Here is a 26,657-nt window from a genome sequence, read left to right as displayed (position 1 = left end):
TTTCTGTCTTCATGTCTGCCAGACAGACTGCCTGCCTGTATGTCTTTCTGTCTCTCATAGGCCCCCATGCAGCGCCAGTGACTATGCGCGAATTTGTGAAATTACCAGTAGTTACTTTCAAACTCGTATTTTTCACAGATGGCGAAGGAAACAACCACGCGAGAGTGTTTTCCGTAACCAACTTTATCTGGCGATAATGAACGCGCTAGCGACATAGTAAGAACCAAGGGCATTGATTATCATAGCAGTCTTGCCATCTGCTTGCTATTTACGTTTTTCAAGTTGCACTAAAAAACTGTCCCTTTGTCCCTCGCACATCAGCGCATTGTCACTGCCGCCGCGCTGCCTTCGCGGCAGGAGGCCCCACCTTCTTCGAGGCAGGCGCCGCCACCCTCTTGGAAGCAGGCGTTGCCACCGTCTTGGAAGCAGGCAGCGCCGCCCTCCTAGAAGCAGGCAGCGCCGCCATCTTGGAAGTGTGCGGTGACACAGACTTCGAAGCAGGCGATGCCACCGTCTTAGGAGCAGACGGTGCCGCAGTGTTGGAAGCAGGCAGCGCCGCCGCCTTGGAAGAGGCGGCCTCCTTGATGAGGCGCAGCTCCTCGGGGCTCCAGGTGGGCAAAGCCGACGCGTCCCAGCGCAAACGGGCGTCGCTCACGTTGTGCCGCCGGAGCCCGTACGTGGTCAGCACGCGAGTGAAGTACTCGTAGAGGGGCACCTCCAGCCACCACGACACGCGCACCAGGACGAACGTCGGGCTCACGCACTGCTGCACCTGCGAGCATCGCGTGGCGGGACAGCATTTCAGCGCCCACTGCTCGGCTTGTTGGTGCATTTCTTGAGCCTACTAATGAAGCCACTGGAACTAAAACAGCGCTGGCGCTCAATTGCAACTGATTATTTAATGACTGAATGCTTCTGTAATGAGATATGGCTCAACTTTAACGTGATAACGTTAAGGCTGCCATTAAACGGAAATCAGGATTGGTCAACAGAGTCGTGACATGGCATTGAGTTTGAAATTCAAACACCCTGCTGCCGTTGAATCCCGTGTTTTAAAGTAATAACGATCGTGTCAGATTCTTGCCCAGTGTTCTAGTTTGCTTGAGTTCACCCACGAGCGATCGAAGGGCAACAGATTGCAGACTTTATTTTTAGTGCTAATATTCTGGATAACCGACGTGAGCTGGTACTACCACGGGGGGGGGGGGGGGGGGGGGTGCGTTATTCATCCTACCACACCAAGCCTCTCAACAGGGCAAAAGTGAACATGTGCTTCACTAGCGCCACGAATAAAGTCAGGTCCCCTCTTGATGCCCCTCAACCTCAGCTAGCAAGCAAGCTAGTTGCCTTGCTTCGGGTAGTTCTATGAAGGATGTGCTTGTTTATTGAAAAAGTGTAGAAAGAGGCGTCCCGAGCAGTGCACCGAAAGAAAGTCTGCGCTTATTCCTTATATGAACTTTCACAGCAGCGGAAAAGGGTTTGGTTGGTTGGTTTATGGGGTTTAACGTCCCAAAGCGACTGAGGCCATGAGAGACGCCGTAGTGAAGGGCTCCGGAAATTTCGACCACCTGGGGTTCTTTAGCGTGCACAGGAAAAGGGTTTCGAAGTTGCTTTTGTCTGTCCTAAACACGTTGCTTACAGTTTCTAGGATGAATCCTGGCCGCTCTACGGGAGGTAAAAAGAAATATGGGATTAAGTTCATGGAGTGCACACAAGTGCACACAAGGGGTGGTATGCCGTATTAGATTGGTCGGGATACATAGGCCTGATGAGGAGATGCCTAAATTAAAGACTAGAAAAATAAAATTCACTTTGGCAGTACCAAAAACGATCACCTGTTGGAGCATTGTCATCAGTGTCCCACTGAAACGTGAACACATTGCTTAGACAGGGCACATTTGAAGCCACATTCATTAGATAATCTCACATGAGCGAGATAACAAAACACTTGTTATTCACAAGGCAGCCGAGTCGACAATATACCACCAGTTAATCTCTGGGAGAACAAAATGGCTCGCGCATATGTTGTGTTTTTGCCCTCTTTGACCTGGTAACATTCCTTCGGTATGTATATGCCATCGAGTCGTCAACAAAATTCAGCTTAGAGTTAGCGCTGCATCCTGCCTCTGTCAGCGTCACCGTTTTTTAGGCACGCTTAAGTTTTCCTCAGTACGACGTGAAAGCTGATGGTGTATCTTAGAGCTGTCTATGTAGAAGATTAGGTTTTACACACCGCTCGTGTTTAATACTAGCACTCAGTTTTTTGAGCGCGCAGATAATATCGAGCAGAGAAAGGCACCTATGAAAATGAAATTCAGTGCATGTATTCTATTCTCAGCTGCACTTTCACATTTAACTATTTGTTTCCATGCACGTGATAATATAGCGTCAGAATATAACCAATTCTATATATAGCATTCATTGATTACGAGAAAGCATTTGAGTCAGTTGAAACCTCAGCAGTCATGCAGGCATTACGGAATCAGGATGTAGAAGAGTCTTATGTGGAAATACTTCAAGATATTTATAACAGCTCCACAGTTAAAACAGTACATCATAAAGTGAGAAAATTAATTCCAATAACGAAGGTTGTCAGGCAGGAACACACGACTTCGCCAGTGCAATTCACCACCTGTTTACAGGAGGTGTTCCGAGGCCTGGATTGGGAACAGTTGGGGATAAGACTTAATTGAGAATACGTAGCTAATTTTCCATTCGCTGATGACATTGCCTTGCTAAGTTACTCTGGAGATGAGCTGAGAACCATCATCAGTATGTTAGACAGGCAGAACAGAACGGCAGGCATGTGTAGCCGAGAGCAAAAAAACCGTGGATCACAAGGAACTGCATAAAAGAAATGCGCAGGAAAAGTAAATTGTACCACGTGTTTTTGAAGAATAAAAACGATAACACGCTCAAAGAGTTCAAAGCACAAAGAAACAAAGTAAACAGCCTACTGCGCTACGAAAAAATAAGGTATTTCCACAACTTATTCAATAGTGAAGTAATAAAAAAACCTGGCCTCGCTTGGCAGCACCTTAATCGCGTTCTCAATCGTAGCCCTGAATGTGCAAGCAAAACACACTCGATTACTTTAGAAGGCGAAGTAATATCAAACGCACGTTTGGCAAATTCATTCAATGAATATTTTGTATCGCTATCAAGCAGTACTCACGAGTCAAGCTGCGTGCAATATTTAGGTGCAGGGACGAGCGACAGTGCGTTTTTAGCGCCAGCTGATACAAATGAAGTTTTCAGCACTTTCATGTCAGTCAAAAACAGCAACTGCTGTGACATTGACGGGCTTCAAATACGACCGGTCAAACATGTCTTAGACCTAATCTCCCCTATACTCGAACATATTTTTAACCTCGTTTTTCAGCATGGGATTTTTCCGAAACAGTTGCAGCTTGGAAAGGTTTTGCACAAAGGCAGTGACAAAAACGAACTCACAAATTGCAGGCCTATTTCAATTTTACTAGTTTTTTCAAAAGGTGTGGAAAAAATAATCCATTCTCGCGTAATGTCACTCGCAACAAAACATAAACTAATCACAGATGCGCAATTTGGGTTTATGAAAGGGCTGTCTACCGAGACGGCACTTTTGACACAGAAGGAAATAATATTAGACGCTTTCGAGCGAGAAATGTGCGCATTAGGCATATTTATAGATTATTCTAAGGCCTTCGACACCATTAACCACGATACCCTGTTATTAAAGTTGCAACATTATGGCTTCCGGGGCGTTTTTCTTCAGTTGCTAAAATCCTATCTTCAATACCGACGCCAGCAGTTGTTATCAATAATCATTTGTCTGATGTACGAGCAGTTCACGCACGAGTACCTCAGGGAAGTATTTTGGGGCCTCTGCTGTTCTCTTTTTACATCAAGGATCTGGTAAACATTGACAACACAGCAAAATTAATCATATACGCTGATGATACCAGCGTATTTTTGATAGGGTCTGATGCTGAGCTTCTTATTTCACGCACAAATGTACTTCTAAATAAACTACATTCCTGGAGTATCGTTCATTCGCTTGCCATAAACAACAGTAAGACAAAAGCTGTTTTTTTCAGGCCGAAAAAACCGTAACATAGACACGCAGGCCATACTCCATCTCGGCACTGCAAATATTCAGATAGCGTCGCAAGTTAAATGTCTTGGTGTTCTGTTCGAAAAAAATATGTCCTGGAATGCTCACACAGATGCAGTTGCAACTAAAATTTCTGGCATTACAGGGATCCTGTGGAAATTGCGATATTTTGCTCCTGTTTGCATTAAACGCCTTACTTTATTTTCAGTGCCCTTTTTACTTCACATATCAACTACTGTCACCTAGTATGGGGTACAACTACTTTGTCAAATATTACTAATCTTCACCTCCTACAAAAAAATGCAATTCGTATAGTTGCTAACGCTGCATACGATAGTCACACTGCCCCTCTCTTCAGGGAACTAAACATTATCACACTTCCTGACATTTATAAAAAAATGCTCCTTAAGCGTTATTCTAAGGGAATTAAACAGAATAAAAACATTTTAGGTGGCATAGCAAGCCTAACACCTAAACGAAAAACACGGAATACCCGCAGTACTGAACTGTGGGAAATACCTCGAGCACGCACTAACTATGGTTACCAGATGGTAGGTAATAATGTATGCTCCCGTCGCTTCTAAACAAACGAGTTTTTTCATAGCCACAATGCTGTTTTTTTGTAAATATATCATAGCCACAATAAATGCACTTTCTACTTTTTTCTGTATTGCATCGTACATTGTATACTTCATTAAAGACTCTACTAATCTTGTAATTGTCTTTGCTTATGTCTTGATTTTGTGCCACATCCTCCCATGTCTGATGCGTTGTGTTTGTATTCTAGTTTTGTTGCCTATGCCATGATTTTTTTAGGGGCCGTGAACCCCGTCAAGCCCAGCTAGAGGCTTTTTGTTCACGGTCCTCAGCATCTGTAATGTTGATGTTGGAATAAAAATGATGATGATGATGGGTTCCTGAGCATGCTTCGATCCCAGGTAATCAGCGCGTTGATGTGCTGGCTCGAGAGCTATCCCTCCAGACCCGGAAGATCGGAACCCAAGCTCACGTAGTAAACCTCGAGGCCTCTGCTCATGCATGCCATCAAATATGACCACTCATTGCAAAAAGAGCCGCTCACAATCCCACCCACTCACCATGAATTAGATTCAAAATGCAGTGCGGTCTGCCGGCAACTGCAGATAGACTGCCACATCTCGCCGTACCTCACTCATCGCTGCCTTCATACATTGACTTGCCCACTCTGCTAAGCATGTGGGGCGACAAAAGCAATCCTCATGCACCAGGTGTGAGAATGCTCCCAACCCATGCCAGTTTGCCCCCGCATCCAACCAAACAACCTCCTGACGGGAGGCCGCTCTGCGAGCTCCTCAACCAGCTGTCCAAACATGGCTAGTGGACAGAGCTCTTAATGAGGACCAGGCCCGTGGACTCTTGGACAGGTTGGAGCCACCGTTGGGGACCTTTTGTGCTTTTCTTAAAATAAAGTTGTTCCTCTTCCTCAGCTTTTTCGAGAGAAATGCTTGGAAATCTTTCACCCCAGCTTGCGAAAAGAAAATACTTTACGCCTTGGCGGTTTTGGGCCGGAGCTGCCATTGCTCCACTGAAATTTATTTCCACCATAATAGTAAATAAATAGACGAGAGAACGACCACTTCTATGTGTTTCCTTCTCGTGTAGACAGTTTAATTTTCGCTGCGATTTTCCGAGGTGATAGCAGCTTTTCACCTGAGCGATCAAGTATATGCCATTGCACTGAAGTAAGTAGATGTAGGGGAGCCGGGTTAAAGGCCTCTGCATGTCATTAATGTGACTCTGAAGACAATTCTGTGCCACGTGTTACTTTTACTACTAATTATTCAAGCTTTTCATTAAGGGACCACTTGGTAAAGCATCACCATTTCAGCAGCATCGGTGCAAATGCGCCGCGACTCACCGGCAAATTAGTGAAGGCATTTCTGAAGGGAAGCTGTCCTGCCTCAAGGGGCGTGTCGAAGAAGCGTGCGCAGCCCCGCTCGTCTCTGCTGTCCATCACCTTGACGCCTGCCGAGTACGCGCACCTGCAGATAGGTGGCGCAAAAGTTCAGGTGAACGCTCTGCGAACCCATGCTGTCCTTTCATCCGTTACTGTGGTTGGGAAATATACTGTGGTTGGGACAGATGCAGCCAACACGACTCGACGCCTTCAAAACGTATGATTGACATTTACTGTTATCGCGTCATTTTTAAAAACCCTACCCAGACACAAACGCAAAGCACCAGTCTCTCTGGAGCATAAAAGTTTCAATACGGCTCGAAGCAGCGCCTGCTTGTGCGACTGGCGCAGCTATCATACCTACCATGCGCGTCTTCATCGAAGCTGGGCTGACTTGGCTGGTGCTTTGCGTCACCACTTGCAGAAGATCCAGCTGTCTTCGTTTCCTATGAACGCAAGCTACCAACGCAGGGAGAAGCGTAGCCAGGGGGGGTTAGGTGTCATATCACCCCCCGAAATGTTTTGAGCGCTAGATAGCTCTCCTCCCCGCCTCCTCTTCGGCTTTTTTTTTCGCGCATGGTATTTACACACCGCATCGATATAATAAAATGTAAAAACGGAAATAAGAAGAGTGTCGGTTTATTCTCGAGAAAATTGATGTGTGTTGTTGCGGCTCTATAATAGGCCGTGAAATAAGTTATTGCAAAAAAGAGCCACTCTTCTTCGCCATCGCGCGAGGTATGATAATCATTTTAATTCTAGGCGCAGTTCAACGAATTAAACGCACCTTTTCATGTAAGCCTACGTTCTCATCGTTTTCATTACCCTCAAATGATCATAAACTATTTAGACTACCACGAAAAAAACGAGTGCTTTTCTTTATAAAAAAAGCGCCCCTGCGGGCTGGAGCATGTTCATTTACATGTGGTAGAACTTTTGGCAATTGCCGCTCATTCGCAGTTGCTGATTTTATCGTAGAGCAAAAGCTCTTGCGTTGTTGTATTTGATGTGTAAATATTGTAAATAGCCAAGATTGTTCGTACGAGTGTTTTTTTGCGAGGAAATAAATGTTTAGGAATCAAGCCCTTGGGGTACTGTGTGCTCTCGTATTTTTATGTAGATATTGCCGCGAACAAAACCAACCCTTCAGCGTTAATAAAGAAGAAAAATGACTAAGATACTGTTTGCGTGCAGGCTCTTTTTCTTTTTATTCTTTTTGACTGGCGGCGTATAACACCCCCGAAAAATATTTCTGCCTACGCCACTGGCCGGGAGGTCATTCCAGCACTGTGAAAATCATTTCAAGCATTGCTGTGTGTCATCTTTGCACAGCATTCTACTGACGCTGCTGCCAGACTCTATACTTATGAGCATATGGTCGGGTGTAGTGCTGAGTAACGTGGCGCTGCGTGCTATTGCTGGCGCGGGGAGCCTAATTGTCTGGCAACGCATGAACACGCCCATTCTCGGGTCTTTCCTCTTAATGAGAAGGTGGGAGGTTGGAGAATATTGATGCGAGGTGGCAAACAAAGGAACATAAGGACATAATGACCGATGAGTGTTGTGTTGTGTTGGGTTTAATGGCACATAGGCAACTAAGGCCATCATGCGCCAAGCACAAGGTATAGGAAATAATTTCTGTGCGATTTAATGAAAATTTGAAAGGTGATCAGTGGTGTAAAGGGCCTAAAAGTTTACGTACCTGCTAATAACGGAGAAAAAGAGATTTAAGAATGGCTAAAGGTAAAAACTTTGAAAAGGTCAGGTAGCCTCAGCGTCCATCCTTGGATGGGCAAGGATGTCGAGGATCCCAACCAATCAAATAAAAGCCTCAGTCTTTTTTCTCAAGAATGAGAAAGTGGCTGAGGGACATCACGTGAATCACGGGGTCATGATTTATAGCTTGCTGAGACAACCTGCTTCTGTTAACAATGTTAACAATCTAAAAACACAGGACATATCGACGATTGCATTATCACCTATGAGTAACGCGGGATGAAAAGGAATGCATTGATTTTAAAACAGCGAAAAGCACGTTTTCCTCAGCTTTTCGAGTCTAGAGCATTGAAATAAAATATGATTTACCGTCAGTTCATCTCCACATGCACAAACTGATTTCTCTTGTTTAGTCAGCAGAAAGTTGTGTGTGAGGTGTGTACGGCCTATACGGAGACGACATATAACGACTTCCTTAAAACGTTCCTGGTGCACACATGACTTCAATTCTCCTAAGACTGGCTTTACCAAGTGTAGTTTATTATTTATTTCGTTGTTCCAAACGGACTGCCATTCTTTTCGAGCTTTAAGATGTACTAAGTTTACGCAATCTTTATGTGACATATTTACATTCTTAATTTGCTTGTCACGAGCTTGGGCAGGGCAGAAATCTGCTCTTTCGTTGCCTTTTATGCCGACATGACTTGGTACCCAGCATAGCCTCATGTTTTTTCCTTGAGCGATGGCTGTTGTTATATTGTGTATGATGTCGCCAAGCAGCGGAGTGGTTGCATTTCTATAGTGAAGGGCTGTAAGGACACTTAGCGAGTCAGTGTAAATAATACTGTTTGCTAGGTTCTTGTTTACTATTTTTTATATGGCTACACAGATCGCGTAACATTCGGCAGTGAAGACGGATGCACACGGTGGAAGCCTTACTATTTTACTCCAATTACATTGCACTACTGCGCTTCCGACGTAAGCATCAGTTTTTGAGCCATCTGTATAAAAGGCAGTGAAATTACTGTAATTTTACTGGAGTGTAAGGAATTCCTGTATTATATGTTCTTGTGGAATTTGTTTTTTATGGAACTGTGTAAGACTGAGATCGCAGATTGCAGGGAAGTTGTACCAAGGCGGCAGTGGATCTCGCCTTCTAGGAATGCTTGGCAGTGTGTTTAGTGCACCGAAATTTTGGTACATCTCTTCAAATCGCAAAAGTAGTGGCCGGGTAGCTTGCGGTTTGTTATTAAACAGTGTTCTAGATGGACACTTTGTGGCGACTGAATAACGTATATGCTTCTGCAGTGAACGGATCTTAAGAATGTACGAGCATGTGAGCATGGCTCTTCTGTCTGTAAGTGATGGTTCGTTGGCTTCTACATAGAGACTGGTTATCTGTATGCACCTGTGGAGAAACGCAAACCTAAATTATGGACTGGATCCAGTCGTTTAAGGTACGATGGTCTGGCTGACCCATAAACTATACATCCATAATCTAAGGTAGAGCGTACTACAGTGCGGTAAATTTGTAAGAGACATGGCCTATCGGAGCCCCAGTGTTTTCATGCGAGTATTTTTAGTATATTCAGGGATCGGGAAGTTTTCTTTTTGAGGTCGTTTATGTGTGGCAGGAATGTGAGTTTTTTGTCAAATGTTATTCCTAAAAATTTGTGCTCGTCTTTTACTGGCAATGTGACGTCGTTCAGGAAAAGGCTGGGATCAGTGAGTAGTCCTCTTCTAAGCGAGAAGAGAACAGCTACCGACTTTTGCGTGGAAAACTTGAAACCATTTTTATCTGCCCATGTTGTTAGTTTGTTTACTGTCAACTGTATTTGTCTTTCGCATGTTACTATGTTTGAGGATGTGCAGGCTATTTGGAGATCACCAACGTAGACTGAATACATGATGGACTTGGGGATTATTTTAGTTATGGAATTCATTTTTACAATAAATAAGGTCGTGCTTAATATACAACCTTGAGGTACCCCATTCTCCTGAATGAAGTTTCTTGAGAGGGTGAGACCTAGTCGTACATGAAAAGAACGGTTAGAGAGGAAGTCATTAAGGCAGTTTAACATCCTACCGCGGATGCCTAGGTCCCCCAGGTCGCGGAGGATCCCGAACCTCCACGTTGCATCATACACTTTCTCCATATCGAAGAAGACTGCTAGAAAGTGCTGTTTGTGTATAAAAGGTTCTCTGATTGTGTTTTCAAGGCGAATTAGATGGTCAGTTGTTGAGCATGTCTTTTTAAAGCCGCATTGATGGATGTCGAGAAGTTCACGGGATTCAAGGACAAAAGTTAGTCTGATATTGAGGACACTTTCAAAAGATTTAGCGAGACAGCTTGTAAGGGCTATTGGCCTATAGCTACTGGGGGAAGTTGGTGATTTTTCTGGTTTCAGGAATGGCACTATGACGGCTCTTTTCCACTCTTTAGGTATTGTTCCTTCTATGAATATTTTGTTAAAGAAGTTCAAGAGTGCTTGTATGGCAGGTTTGGAAAGTTGTGCAAGCATGTCGTAGTGTATCTGCTCATGCCCTGGAGCAGTTTTTTTTCCGGCAGACAGTACTGTATTAATTTCTTGGAGGGTAATTAAATTGTTGTATTGTTGGTTTCCACCCCCACTTATCGGAACTCTTTGCTTTTCGGGTATATTATTGTGTTTGAGAAATGACTGCGTATAGTGTGATGAACTGGAAACTGCAGCGAAGTGTTCCCCCAAAATGTCTGCTTGTTCTCTTATGCTTGTTTGTGTGCCAGGTGTTGTCAAAAGAGGAACAGTGAACGGTGAAAAGTTGCCATTTAATTTCCAAATCTGCTACCACATTTTTTAGATGCAATTTGTTTATAGAAAAGATATAACGCTGCCATGCTGCTTTCTCGGCACTGCGACAGACGTACCGGGCTTTGGCTCTTGCCTTTTTAAAATTCACGAAGTTCTCCTGTGTTGGGTACCGGCGAAATTTACCCCATGCTCTATTTTGTTGTTTTTTTTGCTTCTTTGCAGTCTTTTGTCCACCACACTTTGTGGTTCTGTCGCACCACTCCTGACGAGTGAGGAATAGCTGTGAGTGCGGTACTTATTATACAATCTGTGAACTTTTCATTTATCTCATCGATGGTGAGGTTTTCTAAAACTATATCTTCTAAAGTTGCGTGAGCTCTAAAAAGTGACCAGTCGGCGAGATGAAGCTTCCATCGTCGCGGTTTTGTTGGGATGATTTGTGGTGCAGATGTTAAACTAATTCGTACTGGAAGGTGATCACTGCCATATGGGTTGTCAATGACATCCCATTTAAAATCGTTAAAAACGGATGGCGATGAGAAAGCCAGATCGAGGGAACTTATCCCTCATGAGCTTGGGCAGCAATATGTGGCTTTTCCTGTATTTAAAAGACAGATATTATTTGAGAGGATAAAATCTTCGATTATTGGCCTCTCGAGTCACAGCGTTCGCTTCCCCAGAACGGTGAGTGAGCGTTAAAATCGCCAACTACCAGGAATGGCTCCGGTAGTTCATTTATCAGGCCTTCTAAATCTTGTATTGTTAATGTCATGTGCGGGGGAAGATATACAAAACATATCGTTATGGTTGTGTAGCTAACGACGCTAACCGCAACCGCTTCCAGGTTTGTGTTAAGACTGAGTTTTTGAGCAGGGACGCCGCTCTGAGTGACAATTGCGACGCCTCCTGAGAGTCTGTTTGTATGCTCGCGATTGCGTCGGAATGTTTTGTAATGTCTCAGGATATTCGTATATTGTGGACCGAGGTTGGTTCCCTGAAGACACAAAGCTACAGGAAACATTGACCCAAGAAAATGTGTTATGTCATTGTAATTCCTAAGCAATCCTCTACAGTTCCATTGAAGTAGGAAAGTCATGTTTATGTTTTTGGGTGAGAACTGAAGGGATTTACTTTTTTTCTGGGCCCGTTATCGGGGTCCTGTCTTTTCTTCGCTCAAGAGAGCGTTTCCGCCGCTGCAAAGCGGGCGGATTGGGAGTTACCTCCATCATCTCACTGGAGGTGCTGGAAGAGCGCGAGGAAGGCGCGGATGTGCTGGTGTCCGGCCTCCCCCGACGGGGGGAAGTCCTGCGGGGTGCCGACCCGTGAGCCGGCGCTCCCTGCTTTGGGGATGGCAGAGCAGCGTTCGATGTCCCTGCCTGGGGCGCGGATGGCCCTGCCATAGGCTCGGTGGAAGTGGCCTGGGCATATGCCGGAGTGCTGTGTGGTGCGCCGCCCCTGCGCACCACATCAGCAAAGTTTGTTTTTGTAGAAAAGTTGAAGCTGTTCTTTGCGTAAAACAGTCGTCGCGCTTGCTTAAATGTGATATTCTGTTTTGTTTTCATTGTAACGATTTCTTTTTCATTTTTCCACGAGGGACATGACCTTGAATAGGCGGGATGATCGCCTTCACAGTTTGCGCAGCGAGGTGCTGCTCCTTCACAGTTGTCGGAAGCCTGTTCTTTTGATTCACATTTAGCGCAAGTTTCGCGGCCACGGCAGCTTTGAGACCCATGACCGTACTTTTGACATTTGAAGCACCTGCGTGGATTTGGAATGTAATGCCTGACATTTATTTTGAGGTAGCCAGCTTCTATGGATTCGGGGAGTGTGCTTGAGTTGAAAGTCAGTACTAGGTGCTTTGTAGGTATCTCTTTGTTGTCTTTCCTTATTTTGATACGATACACACTTATGACATTCTGTTCTCTGAGGCTTTCAAGCATATCTTCCTCGGTGAGGTGAATGAAATCTGATCCGGATATCACACCACGGACGGTGTTCAGAGATCGGTGTGCTGTAACTGATACAGGGATTTCCCCGATGGACACTAGGCTGGAAAGTTTTGAGTATTGGGCAATGTCTCTGAGTTGAAGGAGCAGGTCACCACTGGGCATTTTAGACAGTTTGTACCCGGAACCCAAGGCATCAGTTAGACTTTTTGCAACTAAGAATGTGGACACATGGTTCTTTCTGTTTTTTCTTTTTCTTCACTATGAAGAACATGGAATTTGGGAAATGGTTTCGGTTTTTCGAAAAACTCTGCAGTTGCCTCGTTCCGCCCTCTTTTATGAGGGCGATCTGGTTTGGAAAAGGGGGGAGCGATGAAAAATATGCGTTGTTCGGCCGTGGTGCCAGCCACCCACCATGGAGCCCAACGAGGGGACGGGACAGGAACTTGCGAGCAAGCCCTGCCCACGCCAGCTGTACACCCCAACTATAACCCAATATGACGCAACTCAGGGTAGTTGGCCACACAAGGTTAACCCTAGCCGCCAGGAAAAAAGGAAGATCTAAGAAGAGGAGAAAGGATAGTAGCAAGAAAGAGATAGGAAAGTGAAAGATGGAGGGGAGGAAAGGAAAAGGCGACTGCAGATTTCCCCCGGTCGGGTCAGGCCGGAGGTGCCGTCTACGGGAACCTGGGGCCAAAGTGGTGTGTTGCCTCCGCCGAGGGGCCTTAAAGGTCCAAACGCTCGGTATCGGCTCAACCACCAGGATCCCCTTTTCCCCGGACACGGCGATGCCACGCATGGCTAAGCGCGGGTGCTGGGGTCCGTGGTGGCGCACTGCTCACCATCATCCCCCTACGGGGATGTCCCTGCGGATGCTCAGGTACCCGTGGTGTCGCAACTCACCATCGTCTGCATGAATCAGACGCCCCTGCGGGGATAATGACCGATGAAATATGATTTTTAATGGCTGTGGGCCTAGCGCGAGCACTCCGTCCCTCTCCACAGCCCGCTTTTTCGTCATCTGCTTCGTTACAATATTAAGGCGAAAGGCTTCAATGCCTCATCGTTGTCGACAAAATGTTGTCAGCAGAGTTGTCAGGCTTTTTCTAGTCAGACCAGAGAAAAAAATCTTTGTGCGCAATGGGATTCGAACAACCATCCCTCCCTTCCGCAGCCGAGCGTGCTAATGGCTACGCTACTTCCTGCCAACGCATATGTAGTTCTCTTTGTCTGGGACGCTGCAGAGTGTTTGCAGAAAGGCGTTAAATCAGACGGCTGCCTCCCGAATGCACTCCAGTGTCTCCAGCATTTAAGATTCACAAATAACTGTGCACTTAATTAACATCTTAACCACACATAAGTCACACAAGCAGTATTGAGAATGAAGGTTCGGGGTCGTGGCTCGACGGAACCACGGTCAAGACGACGCCCGTTCCCACAACTAGGACAGGAGTGCCGCTGGGCGAAGGGGTTAAGAGGTGGCAAAAGAATGCGGAATTTATTTACATATTGCCACATTCCTGGACATTCTCGTGGCGCCGTCTCCTGGCCGAACTGTCTCAACCGCCATCCTGGCTAGCCTTAGCCATGGTGGCGGGCGGTTCTTCTTCGTCGTCTCTTCTTCGGGTTCCGCTCGGGAGTTCGCTGCTACCTGGCGCTGTTCAGTAAAACGTGACCTGGCTGTCCCGACTGTATAGCCGTGACAATATTTACAAGCAGCAGCGAAAAGCACGCTCCGTGCCAAGATGGAACACAGCAGGGAATGACACGAACAAATAAGACGGGAGCCCTTAAACAGAATCGGCACAGACTCCCGCCCCCTTTCGTCCAGTCAGGAGCGTCTTGGAGACCGATTGGCCTGCCAGGCTTGGACGCCATTCCTGGGGCTGTCCCAGTAGCTGACCGGCCCGAACGCACAACACGCTCCATGTCGACGAGAGATGCAGGCCTGGACGCCATCCCCGACAGCGTCCCAGTGTTGGAAATCTCGTTTTCACGACTTGAGGCAACCGTCGCCGAATGAATGAAATTAATGAAAAACTTTATTGCACTACAAGGGTTCTTTCTCGCAGCGTAGGTGGAGCCCTCAGTCCAGGGCACCAGCGGCCTTTGCAGTCTTGCGAGCCCTGTCGATCAGCTTGAGCTGCTCTTCAGGCTTGGAGCTGGACAGCGCAGCCTCCCGCTGCTCCGGTGTTGGTGTGTTGTTTATCGGCGCTGCCTGCATTTTCTGACAGGCCCATGTAACGTGGTAAAGCGTTGGGTGTTCACCGCATAGCGGGCATTTGTTGTGATATGTGGAAGGATAGATTTTGCAGAGTAAACTGGGATTGGTGTATGTATTAGTCTGCAGTTGTCTCCAGGCAACCGACTGCTCTCTGCTAAGGTCTTTGTGGGGAGGAGGGTAGGTCCTCCGGAGGGCTCGTTGGTGTTCTAAGATGGCTCCATATCGTCTAGTGACTGCGTCCAGTTCCCCTTCTGTGCGCGCCTCCCGGTTGGCGTATGCTCGGGCGTTGGCATCCGCACATTGGTTCCCTTTGATAGCCTCATGGTCTGGTGTCCAGGTGATGAAGCATCTCGTAAAGGTCGAGTCGATAGGGGTTTTTCGGGATCTGTTGGCGCCGTACTTAACAGCAGCAACATCGCGCTAAAGGCTTTCGCCTCACCGCATATTAGGTACACAAAGTGCCCTCCTGAATTTTTTTTAGCAACGCATAGTGGGAGGGTTGTTGTTTGTTTTATGGTTTGGTTTATGGGGTTTAACGCCCCAAAGCGACTCAGGCTATGAGTGAACATGCATCTTCGCTTCATCAGCAAACTGATGAGCACTTGCCAAAGCATTGCAAGAGCTGCCCAGGTTCCTTTCCCTCTTTGAACCACACGAAGATCTTAGGAAGGGGTAAAGATCAATTGGCGAGGGAAATCTTTAGAAGAACTGCAGATTGATGTAGATTCATAGTGATGGTTCAACAGCGCAAACACACACAGACCAGGAGGGAGACAAGACACACACAGCGCTGAACTTACAACTGTAAGTTGTAAGTTCAGCGCTGTGTGTGTCTTGTCTCCCTCTTGGTCTGTGTGTGTTTGCGCTGTTGGACCATCATCACGAAGGAAATCTTGGAAGCTCATGAAATATCACAACGCAGTAGTGACTTGTGCATTAGCACACCATCTATTTACCTAACGGAAAAAGAAAGAAAGTTTCTAAGACGCACTTAATGTTTGTAAAACAGCCTTCATCAGCGGTTGCTATTCCTCCCCTTTTCATCTTTTTTATTTTTTCTTTTATCGGATTTTTCTTGATTATCACAGTTTTGCCATTCTTTCAAGCTTGCGCATGCGTGTCTCTGCTCGAGAAGGGATGTGTCTTTTGTCGATCGATTTCATTCGGTTGTAAGTTGTAGCCCCGTCCTGTCCTCATCTTTCTGTGTCCTGTTTCAACGCTACGTTTTTTCGTTCAGATTATGAGAGACGCCATAGTAACGGGCTCCGAAAATTTCGACCACCCAAGGTTCTTTAACGTGCACTGACAATGCACAGTACTCGGGCCTCTAGAATTTCGCTTGCATCGAAATTCGACCGCCGCGGCCGGGATCGAACACGCGTGTTTCGGGTCAGCAGCCGATTGGCATAACCACTGAGCCACCGCGGCGACTTTAGGGTTGCTTGTACAAATTATCTGTATATTTTTGTGAATATTTGCAGCAGATTGTGGCGTGGTGTGTTCGTAGTGTGCGAAGGCGAGACTGTTGGTTATACATTCGGCCTCTCGATCTCCCGCTGGAGAGGCCCGGCCAATGGGCCGCGCCGCCGTGGCGCTGGTTCTCCGTGAAGGAGTAGAAACGCTCGCACTTATACTCCGATGATGTAACCGCATTATCACCACCAGTTTCGAGGTAGGCACTGCGATTAGGAACACACTTATTTCAGAGCACGCTATATCTCGAATTGCCAGCATTAAATTTAGCGTGGCTGAGAGCACTGAGGACTGTTCGTTTTATTGCTATCGCCGCCGCCTAGTTGTTCAGTTCTTCGTGGGTGCACGCCAACCAAATAAAAGTTTTTTTGGAAGCCTTTCACTGTTTTCTTAACTGCTAGACTATTGCCATCTCATCGCAACACCTGGTGGGGGTGCCGGACCCCGGACCTGAAATAGGGGACTAGAAGGATTATGATTATGGCGTCCTTCCTTTAAGACTTGTTTCTGCTGGCGATACGATGGATGGCGTGTATGATATGGGCAACGTGTTTCACATAATGTGTTTGGTATGCGTGGCTTTCCTCTCTCGCTCGATGTGCACTCCTATTATTCGTAGTTAGCGGACGGAAGTTTAGTTACGTGTATGAATATTATGAGATCTGGGCTATGCGGTGGTCGCATTTCGATGTAGGTGAAATGCTAGACACGCCCAGATCATGTTCTAGAGAAGCGTACGAACGGCACGAAACCACTCTGGTGCCACCTATGAGTGTCTGGCGACACTCCCGTTCTCTCAGTTACGCCCACGGCGGATGCGGCGACGCGGATCAACAAAAAAATTGGCGCTTTAGATCTACGCTATGAGTTAGTTCAGCTCATAGTGATGGGAACGTACCGAGCTATGGAAATGAAAATAATATATGTAACGGTAAGAGACATGGAGAGGGCAGAGCGGGTCGGGCAGAAAACGCGGCTTAAAGAAATTCTAATCGAAATCGACAGGGGAAAAGCGACGTTGGGAAGGCTATGAGTGCGAAGGTAAAGTAGCCGACGGTCTTTAAGGGTAATAGTCTGGATTCAAAAAGAAGGGAAGCATGCGAGTACGTTTTTGCAGGCTAGTTGGTGCCTAAGCACTCTGGATTTTTTGCGCAAAAGACACGACACAAAGAATCGAGGTGGAGAGGACAAGCGCTTCCTTTAGGACAAGCGTAGCATAGGGCGGCAGAATGTTAGGTGGGCGGACGAGAAGTTTACGGGGTAGCATGGCCCCAGCTGGCACAGGACAGGGCTAATTTGAGAGGTATTAGAGAGGTCTGTGCCCTGGAGTGGGCGTAGTAGAGCAGATGATGATGATGATGATATAGCATATAGACCTTAGAACCATAGCGCTCTAATACACGAGGGAAGCAAACAAAGAAACGCAAATCGTTCAACGGGCACCGCATCACTGGGAGGACCGGGGGATTATGATGCGGCTGTCCCGAAGACTGGTGCACGCTCCCACTCTACTCATAGTGATGGTTCAACAGCGCAAACACACACAGACCAAGAAGGAGACAAGACATACACAGAGCTGTGTGTCTTGTCTCCTTCTTGGTCTGTGTGTGTTTGCGCTGTTGAACCATCACTATGAATCTACACCAACTAGCCCAATCTGCAGTTCTTCCACTCTACTCCATGGCTGGGCGTCAGTGGCGTTGAACTGGGAGTCGTACGAAAGCGCTTCATCGAAGTTAAAACTATGGAACGGGCTGACTGACGTGTTTATTGTTGCTACTGCAAGAATGAAAAGGAACAGCCCTGTTGACTAGCTCGAGCTGAACCATAATCACCACGATGTGCAGGTAGGACAGTTGAAAGATTTGAGAGGTACATGGAAAGATGAGACGCGCGTTGCATCAGCCGCGTCTGCCAAAGCAATGTCCAGGATCTTATCAACAGATTACCCCCCTCCACTCTGTGGCAGGGAACCACTGCCACAATCGGCGACAGCCTCTATATCTCTGCTTCCATTGGCAAGGAAGCAGACGCATACGGCCACCTGTGGTAGAGAACCTTCGACACGATTGGTGAAAGCTTCTATATCCCTGCCTGCATGGGCCAGAAAGCGGCCGTACACGGCCCCCTATGGCAGGGAACCTTCGCCACAATTGGTGAAAGCTTCGATTATCCTGCCTGAATGGGCCAGTAAGCGGCCTCACACGGCCCCCTGTAGCAGGGAACCCTCATCACAATCAGCGAAAGCCACCATATCCCCGCCTGCGTTGACAGCGAAGGGGATGCACACGGGCCCCTGTGGCAGGGAACAGTCGCCACAATCGCCGAAAAGCTCTATAGCCCTCGCTGTACGGGCCAGGAAGTGACGCACACGGCCCCCTGTGGCAGGGAACCGCCGCCACAATCGGCGAAAACCTCTCTATCTCTGCCTGCATGGGCCAGGAAGCGACTGCACACGGCCCCCTGTCTCGGGAGCCTTGGCCCTCGCCACAATCGCCGAAAACCTCTATTTCCCTGCCTGCATGGGTCAAGAAGCAGGCGCACACGGCCCCCTGTGGCAGGGAACCTACACCACATTTCGTGAAAGCTTCTATTATATATGTCAGTAAGCCTCACACGGCCCCCTGTAACATGGAACCGTCGCAAAAATCGGCGAAAGCCTCTGTATCCCTGCCTATATTCCCAAGGGAGCGGCCGCACACTCCCCCTGCGACAGGGAGCGCTCGCCACGATCGGCGAAAAGCTCTATATCCCGCCAGCATGGGCCAGGACAGGCCCTCTGCAGCAGGGATATAGAGCTTTTCGCCGATCGTGGCGAGGGTTCCCTGTCACAGGGGGGAGTGTGCCCCCTGTAATATGGAATGCAGTGGGCGGAGTCAGGCTGATGATGATGATTGCGAGAACAGCAACAGGCCGGCTCTTACATTTAAAGGGAGCTTCTATTATGTAGCGCTGTTGTTCCACCATGCTTCTATTATGCTTCGAATTTTGGAAAGCATGTAAAATGGGAATTGAAATTGAGGAGTCGTACGAAAAATGGGTCATATTTTGGGAAGATGACCAGCGACGGAGAGAGGCGATGATCAATCGTGCGTGCCGGTCAGCGTAACCACCCTGGTTGCGTGCCCAGCCTGATGTCGCGTTGCAGTTGTAAGACGCGTGATGGGCTTGTGCTTTGAGCAGAGCGTTATTTGGAATAATAATGTGGGAGGAGCAATATCCTAACTGAAAGCCACAAGAAGAAAAGAGTATGGGCAGGCCCTCTAGTGCGAAGAGACGATGACCGGTGGTCCCTAATGGTAAAGTAGTAAATTTCAAGACATGCCAAGCGTGGAATGGGGGGGGGAGGGGGGGAAGAGGGTCTGGAGGCTGACTGAATTAAGAAATTTTCGGGAACAAGCTGGTTGTAGCTTCCTCAAGACAACGTTAACTGAAAGGGTCAGGCTGATGCCTTTGTAGTTAGGCTGATGATGTCGAGCGAAGGGTGCACACTGCACTCGTGGGACACGCACTTCTCAGGGAGGCAGTAATTTGCGGTAGCTGCGCGCTCTGGCCGTGAGCTCACCTGGACATTGTTCTGAAAGAAGAGCAGTTGGAGTGTGCAATCTTGACCAAGGCTGCCCAGTTGAGAGCGAAGGAGGCGTTGCTGCCCGGACGCAGGCTGTGTGAACCGGGCCACATGGGCCCCAGATAGACGGGCTCCGAGTCACCGATGGAACCCGCCAGATGCCTGCGGGGAAGGACACGAACAGGCGGGGACCGCGCTTCCATACAGTGCAGCAGCTAGAGGAATGCTGCCTTCGTAGACACTGTGAGACTTAGTGCGCATATCCGTTTCAACGCCATGACCTCCTGCACGTGATCGCGTTTTACTACTGAGATGACAATGGGCGCAATGTATGTAGACTGCATCGTCCTTATGGAGCGCCCACTCTCTCAGCAGGGGCCGCCATGCTGGCTCAGTGGTTATGGTACATGGCTGCTTACCCGAAAGACGTGGGTTCGGTCCCGGCCATGGCGGTCGCATCTCGATGGAGGCGAAATGCTAGAGGCCCGTGTGCTGTGCGGTGTCAGTGCACGTTAAAGAACCCCATGAGGTCGAAATTCCCTGCAGCCCTCCACTATGGCGTTCCGCATAGCCTGAGTCGCTTTGGGACGATAAACACCATGAACCCCAAAACTCCCTCACCAGGTTTCCGCGCTATGACAGCTATCATCATCGCCCACCTAACCAAACACACAGCAGTACAGCAGCACACTTTACCACGAGCCAGCTGCGGCCACCTTTCCACACAAACGTCCTAATCTCACCCGCTCACTACCCCTGCCACGCTTTACACTTACTCCCTTTAGGAATAAACTGTGTTAGATTAAGGGTCCGTCAGTTATCTTCCCCTCACGTTATATGCCATGACCTAGCCCATTTCTTCTTGCTTTGGACTCAGAAATTACGAACCCGTTTTCCCTCTCCCAGTATGCTTTCTTCGTGTCCCTTAACGTTACAGATATCATTTTACTTTGCATATTTCGCATTGTTTCTCCATACGGGAGTACCGGTAAAGTACAGCTGTTGTATAATTTCCTCTTGATAATTGCTAAGAAGCAGTCGCGCATACAAATAGGACGGTCACAGGAACGACGATGTAGACAGAAAGAGCGTCTCCATCCGTCTGTTTACATCGTCTTTCCTGTGTTAGTCCTTTTTGTCTGCGCAACTGCCTCCCTAACAATAGCCGTGCATCAACTGGCCCGGCAAGAAGGTCTAAGCGTACTCTTGATTAATGCTCGGAAACTGCCATTGATGATCTGGCACTACCAGTGAACACACCGTATTATTCAGCTCGTTACTTCATTCATTCGGTTGCCAGCAGAGCACCGCAAAGAGACAACCCGCCAATACGGAAACAGAAAGTAAAGAAAGGTTAGGAGCAATACAAAGATAGAAAGCGGCTGCGGTGGATCAAGTAACAGCAGATGGAAAGGCTCAGGAGAGATTGCAGTAAAAAAAAAGTAACCAACGAGTACACACAGTGCCTTAAGACCACGAGCGTACCAGAAGCTTGCAAGAACGCTGATATTTGAATTCATAAAAAGGAGACGTCAAGAACTTGAAACATTACAGGCCGATCAGGTTATAGAGTCCGCCGCCGTGATGGCTCAGTGGTTACGGCGCTCGGCTGCTGACCCGAAAGACGCGGGTTCGATGCGGGCCGCGGCGGTCGAATTACGATGGGGGCGAAATTCTAGAGGCCCGTGTACAGTGCGAAGTCAGTGCAGGTGAAAGATCCCCAGGTGGTCGGTATTTCCGGAGCCCTTCACTACGGAGTCCTTAGCAGCCTGAGTTGCTTTGGGAAGCTAAACCCCACAAACCAAATCAAATAGACTCAGGGCGACCATATATCTCCGTCGACCAAAAGATCAGGCAGGCTTTCCATCAGGTGATAGGGAAACGCGCAGAATGGAACCAACCCCCGCATATAGACTTCGTTGATTACGAGAAAGTATTTGACTCAGTGGAGACCTTGCTAGTCATGCAGACACTGCGAAAACAGGGTGTAGAATAGTCTTCTCTGAAAATACCGGAAGATATCTATAACAAACGCACAGCTACCATAGTCCTCCATAAAATCTGCAATAAAATATCAACAAGAACGGTGTCAGGCAGGGAGACACGATCTCGAGGTGTTCCGACGCATGGATTGCGGACAGTTGAGGATAAAGAGTTCATGCAGAATACAGAGTAGTCCGCGATTCGCTGATGATGTTTCCTTGATATGTCACTAAGGAGATGAACTGCACAGCTCGGTCAATGTGTTAGACAAAGGAGCAGAACGATGGGTCTAAAAATTAGAGTGCAAAAAACGAAAGTAATATTCATAATTCTCGCAAGGAAACAGCAGTTTCACAATTGGTACCAAGGTTCTGCAAGTTGTAAGGAAATACATCTGCTTTCGGTAGGTAGAGAGCACTAATTCAAATCATGAGAGCCAAATAAGTAGAAGAATAAGAATGGGGTGGAGCACATAAGGCAGGCCCTCTCAGACCATGACCAGTTTATCATTATCCCTCAAAAGAAAAGTATACAAAAGCTGTATCTCACCGGTACTCACTTCAATTAAGCTTAAATTAAGGACAGGAAGAATTAAGGAAGTAAAGCTTAAATTAAGGACAACGCTGCTAGCTAGGTAAAGAAAAATGATAGCTCGAACGTTAAGAGATCAGGAAGCGGGCAGCCTGAGTGACGAAAAAAACTCCGGTTAATCTCATCTTTGTCGAAATCAGGAGGAAGAAATGGGTTAGGGAAGGCATGTGATGCGAAGGAAAGTTAACCGATGGTCTTTCAGAGTGACTCAGTGGATTCAAATAGAAGGCAAGCGTAGCAGGAATTGGGAGAATGCAGGGGACACCTTTGGCTTCTCAGTGAGGCATGTCGTAGCATCTAAATGAAGGCGATCGGTCTCCCGTCTAGTGTTTATCTGATATCTTAATGACGAGGGCAGAGGGGCATAGTTTCTGGAAATTGGTAGAAGAAAGGCTTCAGCCGCAGCTGTTCTGTCGCTATCGCCGCTGCCAGTGAAGAAGCTGTGTGCTCGTATATTGCTTAAATAGGGCTGCATCTAGGAGACAGCTTTGACTTCTCAGTGATGCAGGTCGTAACATTTAAATGAAGGCGATCCGTCTCCCGTCCAGTGTTTATCTGATATCTTAATGACGAGGGCAGAGGGCCATACTTTCTGGAAGTTGGTAGAAGAAAGGCTTCAGCCGCAGCTGTTCTGTCGCTATCGCCGCTGCTAGTGAAGAAGCTGTGTGCTCGTATCTTGCTTAAATAGGGCTGCATCTAGGAGACAGCTTTGACTTCTCAGTGATGCAGGTCGTAACATTTAAATGAAGGCGACCTGTCCCCCGTCCAGTGTTTAGCAATGACGAGTGCAGATGGCGATACGCTCTGCAAGTTCGTAGACGAAACGTTTTGAGCCAGAGCTGCTGCGTCGCTATCGCCGCTGCTAGTGAAGAAGCTGTGTGCTTGTATTTTGCATAAATAGGGCTGCACCTAGAGGCAAGGGCGTCCGTAGAATTTTTTGCAGGGGGGGCCCCATTGGTTGTTGGCGCCGGAGGGGGGGGGGGCATGTTCGTAGCAAAAAGGCACTATTTGCGGTATGAATTTATTTATTTATATATAAATAAAAAATAAGTGAAATACACACATGAAATAAAAATTACAAACAGCAAATTAAAGTGTGGCTAGGAGAGATACATTGCAGTTTATCAACGAAGAAACAATTAAAATTAATAAAAAATCCAAAAATATACTGTCACTTCGTGGAGAAGAGTGCTCAGTATTGCTGCATACGGGTTCTCGACTCACCCGGATTGATGACCAGCACACAGCACAATATGGTCACAAACACGCAACTACAGTCACTCAGTCAGTCTTTCTTGAACAGCAACTGTAGACTCCACGGATTTTTCTGGGCGAATTGCGTGATTACACGGGTGATAAATTCATTTATGTGCTTCATTACACGCTCTCGGTGCACACTCGTCACACACATTGATTGGAAAAACGGTTGAAGGCGCACGTTGAAAACAAAAGATGTCTATACATACAACGAAAACTTATTTACAAGATAAATGCACGCTCGCAGCTTCATACACCTCGCTCCATCTTGCTCGCGCATCCGCACAGTCGAGCAACCGCACGCACACTGCTCGCCGCTCGTAGTTTTCTCGTCCACTGTCTTGGTTGTTCTCAGCTTCGTTGACAAACGGCCACTAAAAACACCGAAGCACAAATACAGAGGCGCGCACACGTGCAAGGGCTTACTTCCGTGCGACTTCCAAGGGGAAGGGACACTCGCCACTCCGGTAGGAAAATTTGTTTTGTGTGTTTTTATGGGGTTCAGAGCCCCAAAACGACTCAGGTTATGAGGAACGGAGTAGTACAGAGCTCCGGATAATGTCGACCACCTGGGTCTCTTTACCGGGCACTGACCTCGCACAGTACACGGGCGCTGTTGTCATTTGAGGCCCAGCCAGAGGTGACAGGCGAGCCAGGCAGGCGCCATCGGGCTGCGTTGACCAAAGGCGCTGGTTTTCGGAGAAGACGCAAGGGACGCTGGTGTGGGGGCGCCTCTGGAGACTGCGTCGCCGTGAACAAAAGATGCTAATCTCCTTTGCCGAAGATTCTGATAGCGGCGCTTCTACCGCACTGCGCTCTCCCGTGGATCGGAGGCACAGCGAGCGGCGGCGGCGCCAACTGATCGCCCGCTTGCCCATGAGCAGCCCGACAAAGCGGGGGTGGACACGGCTGATTTGTCTTTCCCTCCTGAAGAATTCATCGGTGGCCGGCATAACGAAGGCGAAAACAAGATGCACTGTGCACTGTCTGCCTCCGTGTCGCTATCTGTCTAGAGATCAAAGAAACAGGCACCCATTTCAAGACGGCTTGAAACACATGCTCGCCGGTGCCGCTGTATGTCTGCAGCAGGTCGGCCCTCAACAGAGCTAACGATGGCGTGGTTTGAAAACGGCATAAAGACGCGTGCCCGGACGCGGCATTTCGCAGATGTGACCCAAAGCGTGGAAGCGGGGCTGCTTTTACCCTTTTGGCTGAGCCCACCACGGCCCCTGGCGTGCGGCCATCACTCACGGTTCGAGGGAGTGATTTTCCAGGGGGGTGCAGCCGCCCCCCCTTGCCCCCCCCTCCGGACGCCCATGCCTAGAGGACAGCTTCGGCTTCTCAGTGATGCAGGTCGTAACATCCAAATGAAGGCGATCCGTCTGCCCTCCGGTGTATAGCTGAAATCTTAATGACGAGGTTAGAGGGCCATAGTTTCTGGAAGTTAATTGAAAAAATGTTTCAGGTACAGCTTCTCGGTCGCTATAACCGCTGCCAGTGAAGACGCTGGGTGCTCGCGTCTTGCTTAAAGAGCGCTGCACTTAGTCCAGGCTTCCAAATGGAGGCAATATGTCGTTGTCCGGCGTATAGCTGGAATCGTAACGATGCATTGATTTGCAAGCTGGTGATACGTTCTGCAAGTTATTAGAAAAAAGTCCTCAGCTGGAGCTGCTCGGTCGCTGTCCCCAATGCTAGTGAATTCACTAGCAACGGCGTCAAAGTGTCAAACTACGCTACATTGCAGGAATTTAGGATGAGAACGAAGTTCGTTGTTTGAGGCGGCACGCCGGGTGTCATGGCGCGGTGTGTTTCGCATTGAATCATAAATGAGAGCGTTGCATTTTTTATTTTTGTTTCTAAAGCAGCCCGGTGACAAACTGTTTTTTGTCAGACAGTATGCTCTACTGGAAGCAATTTACAACGCGTTCGCCGGCCGTGCTGGTCAGGATCACAAATTGCGCAGTTAACGAAAGCGTGTTATGGCGCGCACCTGCGGTTTCGGCATAGTTAGTTTCGATTTGACTGTACACTGAGTGATTTTTTTCAGTTCGTATGTTGACAGTCGGGCAAAGTGTGGCTGTTTTGCAAAAACAGCCCGAAGTGCCATAGAGAAAGATTCTCTCAATGACAACTCGGGAGGGCCTTTCTCAAAACGGCGAGGATAAAATCCAGCACGTAGGACGAAAAGCTCTAAAACCAGGACCTCTTGCGCCGAAAAATTCGTCCACTGCGCTCCTCAAGAACCCGCATTGCACCGCATTTATATCCACAATGCTGGGTATACAGGGCGCATGCGATAATGTAACTCACTAGGCTATTTTGAATGCTCTGGACGCTGCCACGCTTGGTGGTCGCGTGTTCTGCTGGATACGCAGTTATTTGTCCAACAGATCTCTCTTTGCGCAAACTGACGATCGCCCAACTTCTCATTTCACTTCCCGTAGAGTACCGCAGGGTGGTGTACTTAGCCATAACGCGGTTCAGTCTTACACTTGTCGGGCTCGTCGACATACTACCACAGTCGGCGCAAGTCACAATCTATGCGGACATCTGTCTTTGGGCAGCCGGAGTTACCCACCCACAAGTTCGAGCGAGACTTCAAAAGGCGTCAAGCATTCCCGCGGCCTACTTCCACCTGCAGAACCCACAGATATTTACCGAAAATTGCTCGCTTGTTGCCTTTACACGCAAGAACATGTTTCATTACACCGTATGCATAAACGGCACAGTAATGCCCTATGCAAAGAACCATCGGTTTATGGGAGTAATCATCGACCGAAATCTATCTTGGGCCCCGGATATGTCATACACGAAAAAGAGACAGCAATTCCTCACGTTCACGCCTTTCTTCGGGGAAAGTCAAGCGCCACTGCGGTAGATGGTACAGCTCTCCAACGCCTTTTTCATGGGATTTCTTTGCTACGGCCTCTCTTTGCTTGGAAAGATTCATACAGCAAATATACGAAGTTTTCAAAGCATTCAAGCTCCAGCTCTCCGGACTTGCCTAGGATTGCCGAAATGTTCCTCTACAGCCACATCTGTACTCATCGTCCAGGGGTCTTCAATCCCTACCTA

At 47.8% G+C, this 26,657-nt stretch overlaps 1 protein-coding gene across 1 annotated transcript in view; it reads right to left on the bottom strand.

The window, feature by feature from the left end:
- Positions 1-328: 328 nt before the first annotated feature.
- LOC149345249 (glycoprotein-N-acetylgalactosamine 3-beta-galactosyltransferase 1-B-like) overlaps positions 329-26,657 on the bottom strand; it is a 34,669-nt gene continuing 8,340 nt past the window's right edge. Inside the window, exons 3-5 of the mRNA XM_089547395.1 lie at positions 19,749-19,913; positions 5,994-6,117; positions 329-772 (exon numbers count right to left, since the gene is read on the bottom strand). Of these exons, the coding sequence (XP_089403521.1) occupies positions 329-772; positions 5,994-6,117; positions 19,749-19,913 (733 nt within the window). The remainder of the gene's footprint in view (positions 773-5,993; positions 6,118-19,748; positions 19,914-26,657) is intronic.

This window comes from Amblyomma mixtum, chromosome 5 (genome assembly GCF_055824585.1).
Source record: "Amblyomma mixtum isolate Tamu chromosome 5, ASM5582458v1, whole genome shotgun sequence".
NCBI lineage: Eukaryota > Metazoa > Arthropoda > Arachnida > Ixodida > Ixodidae > Amblyomma > Amblyomma mixtum.
Note: the sequence above shows the minus strand (reverse complement) of the source record. Positions and strands in the feature narration are given on the sequence as shown.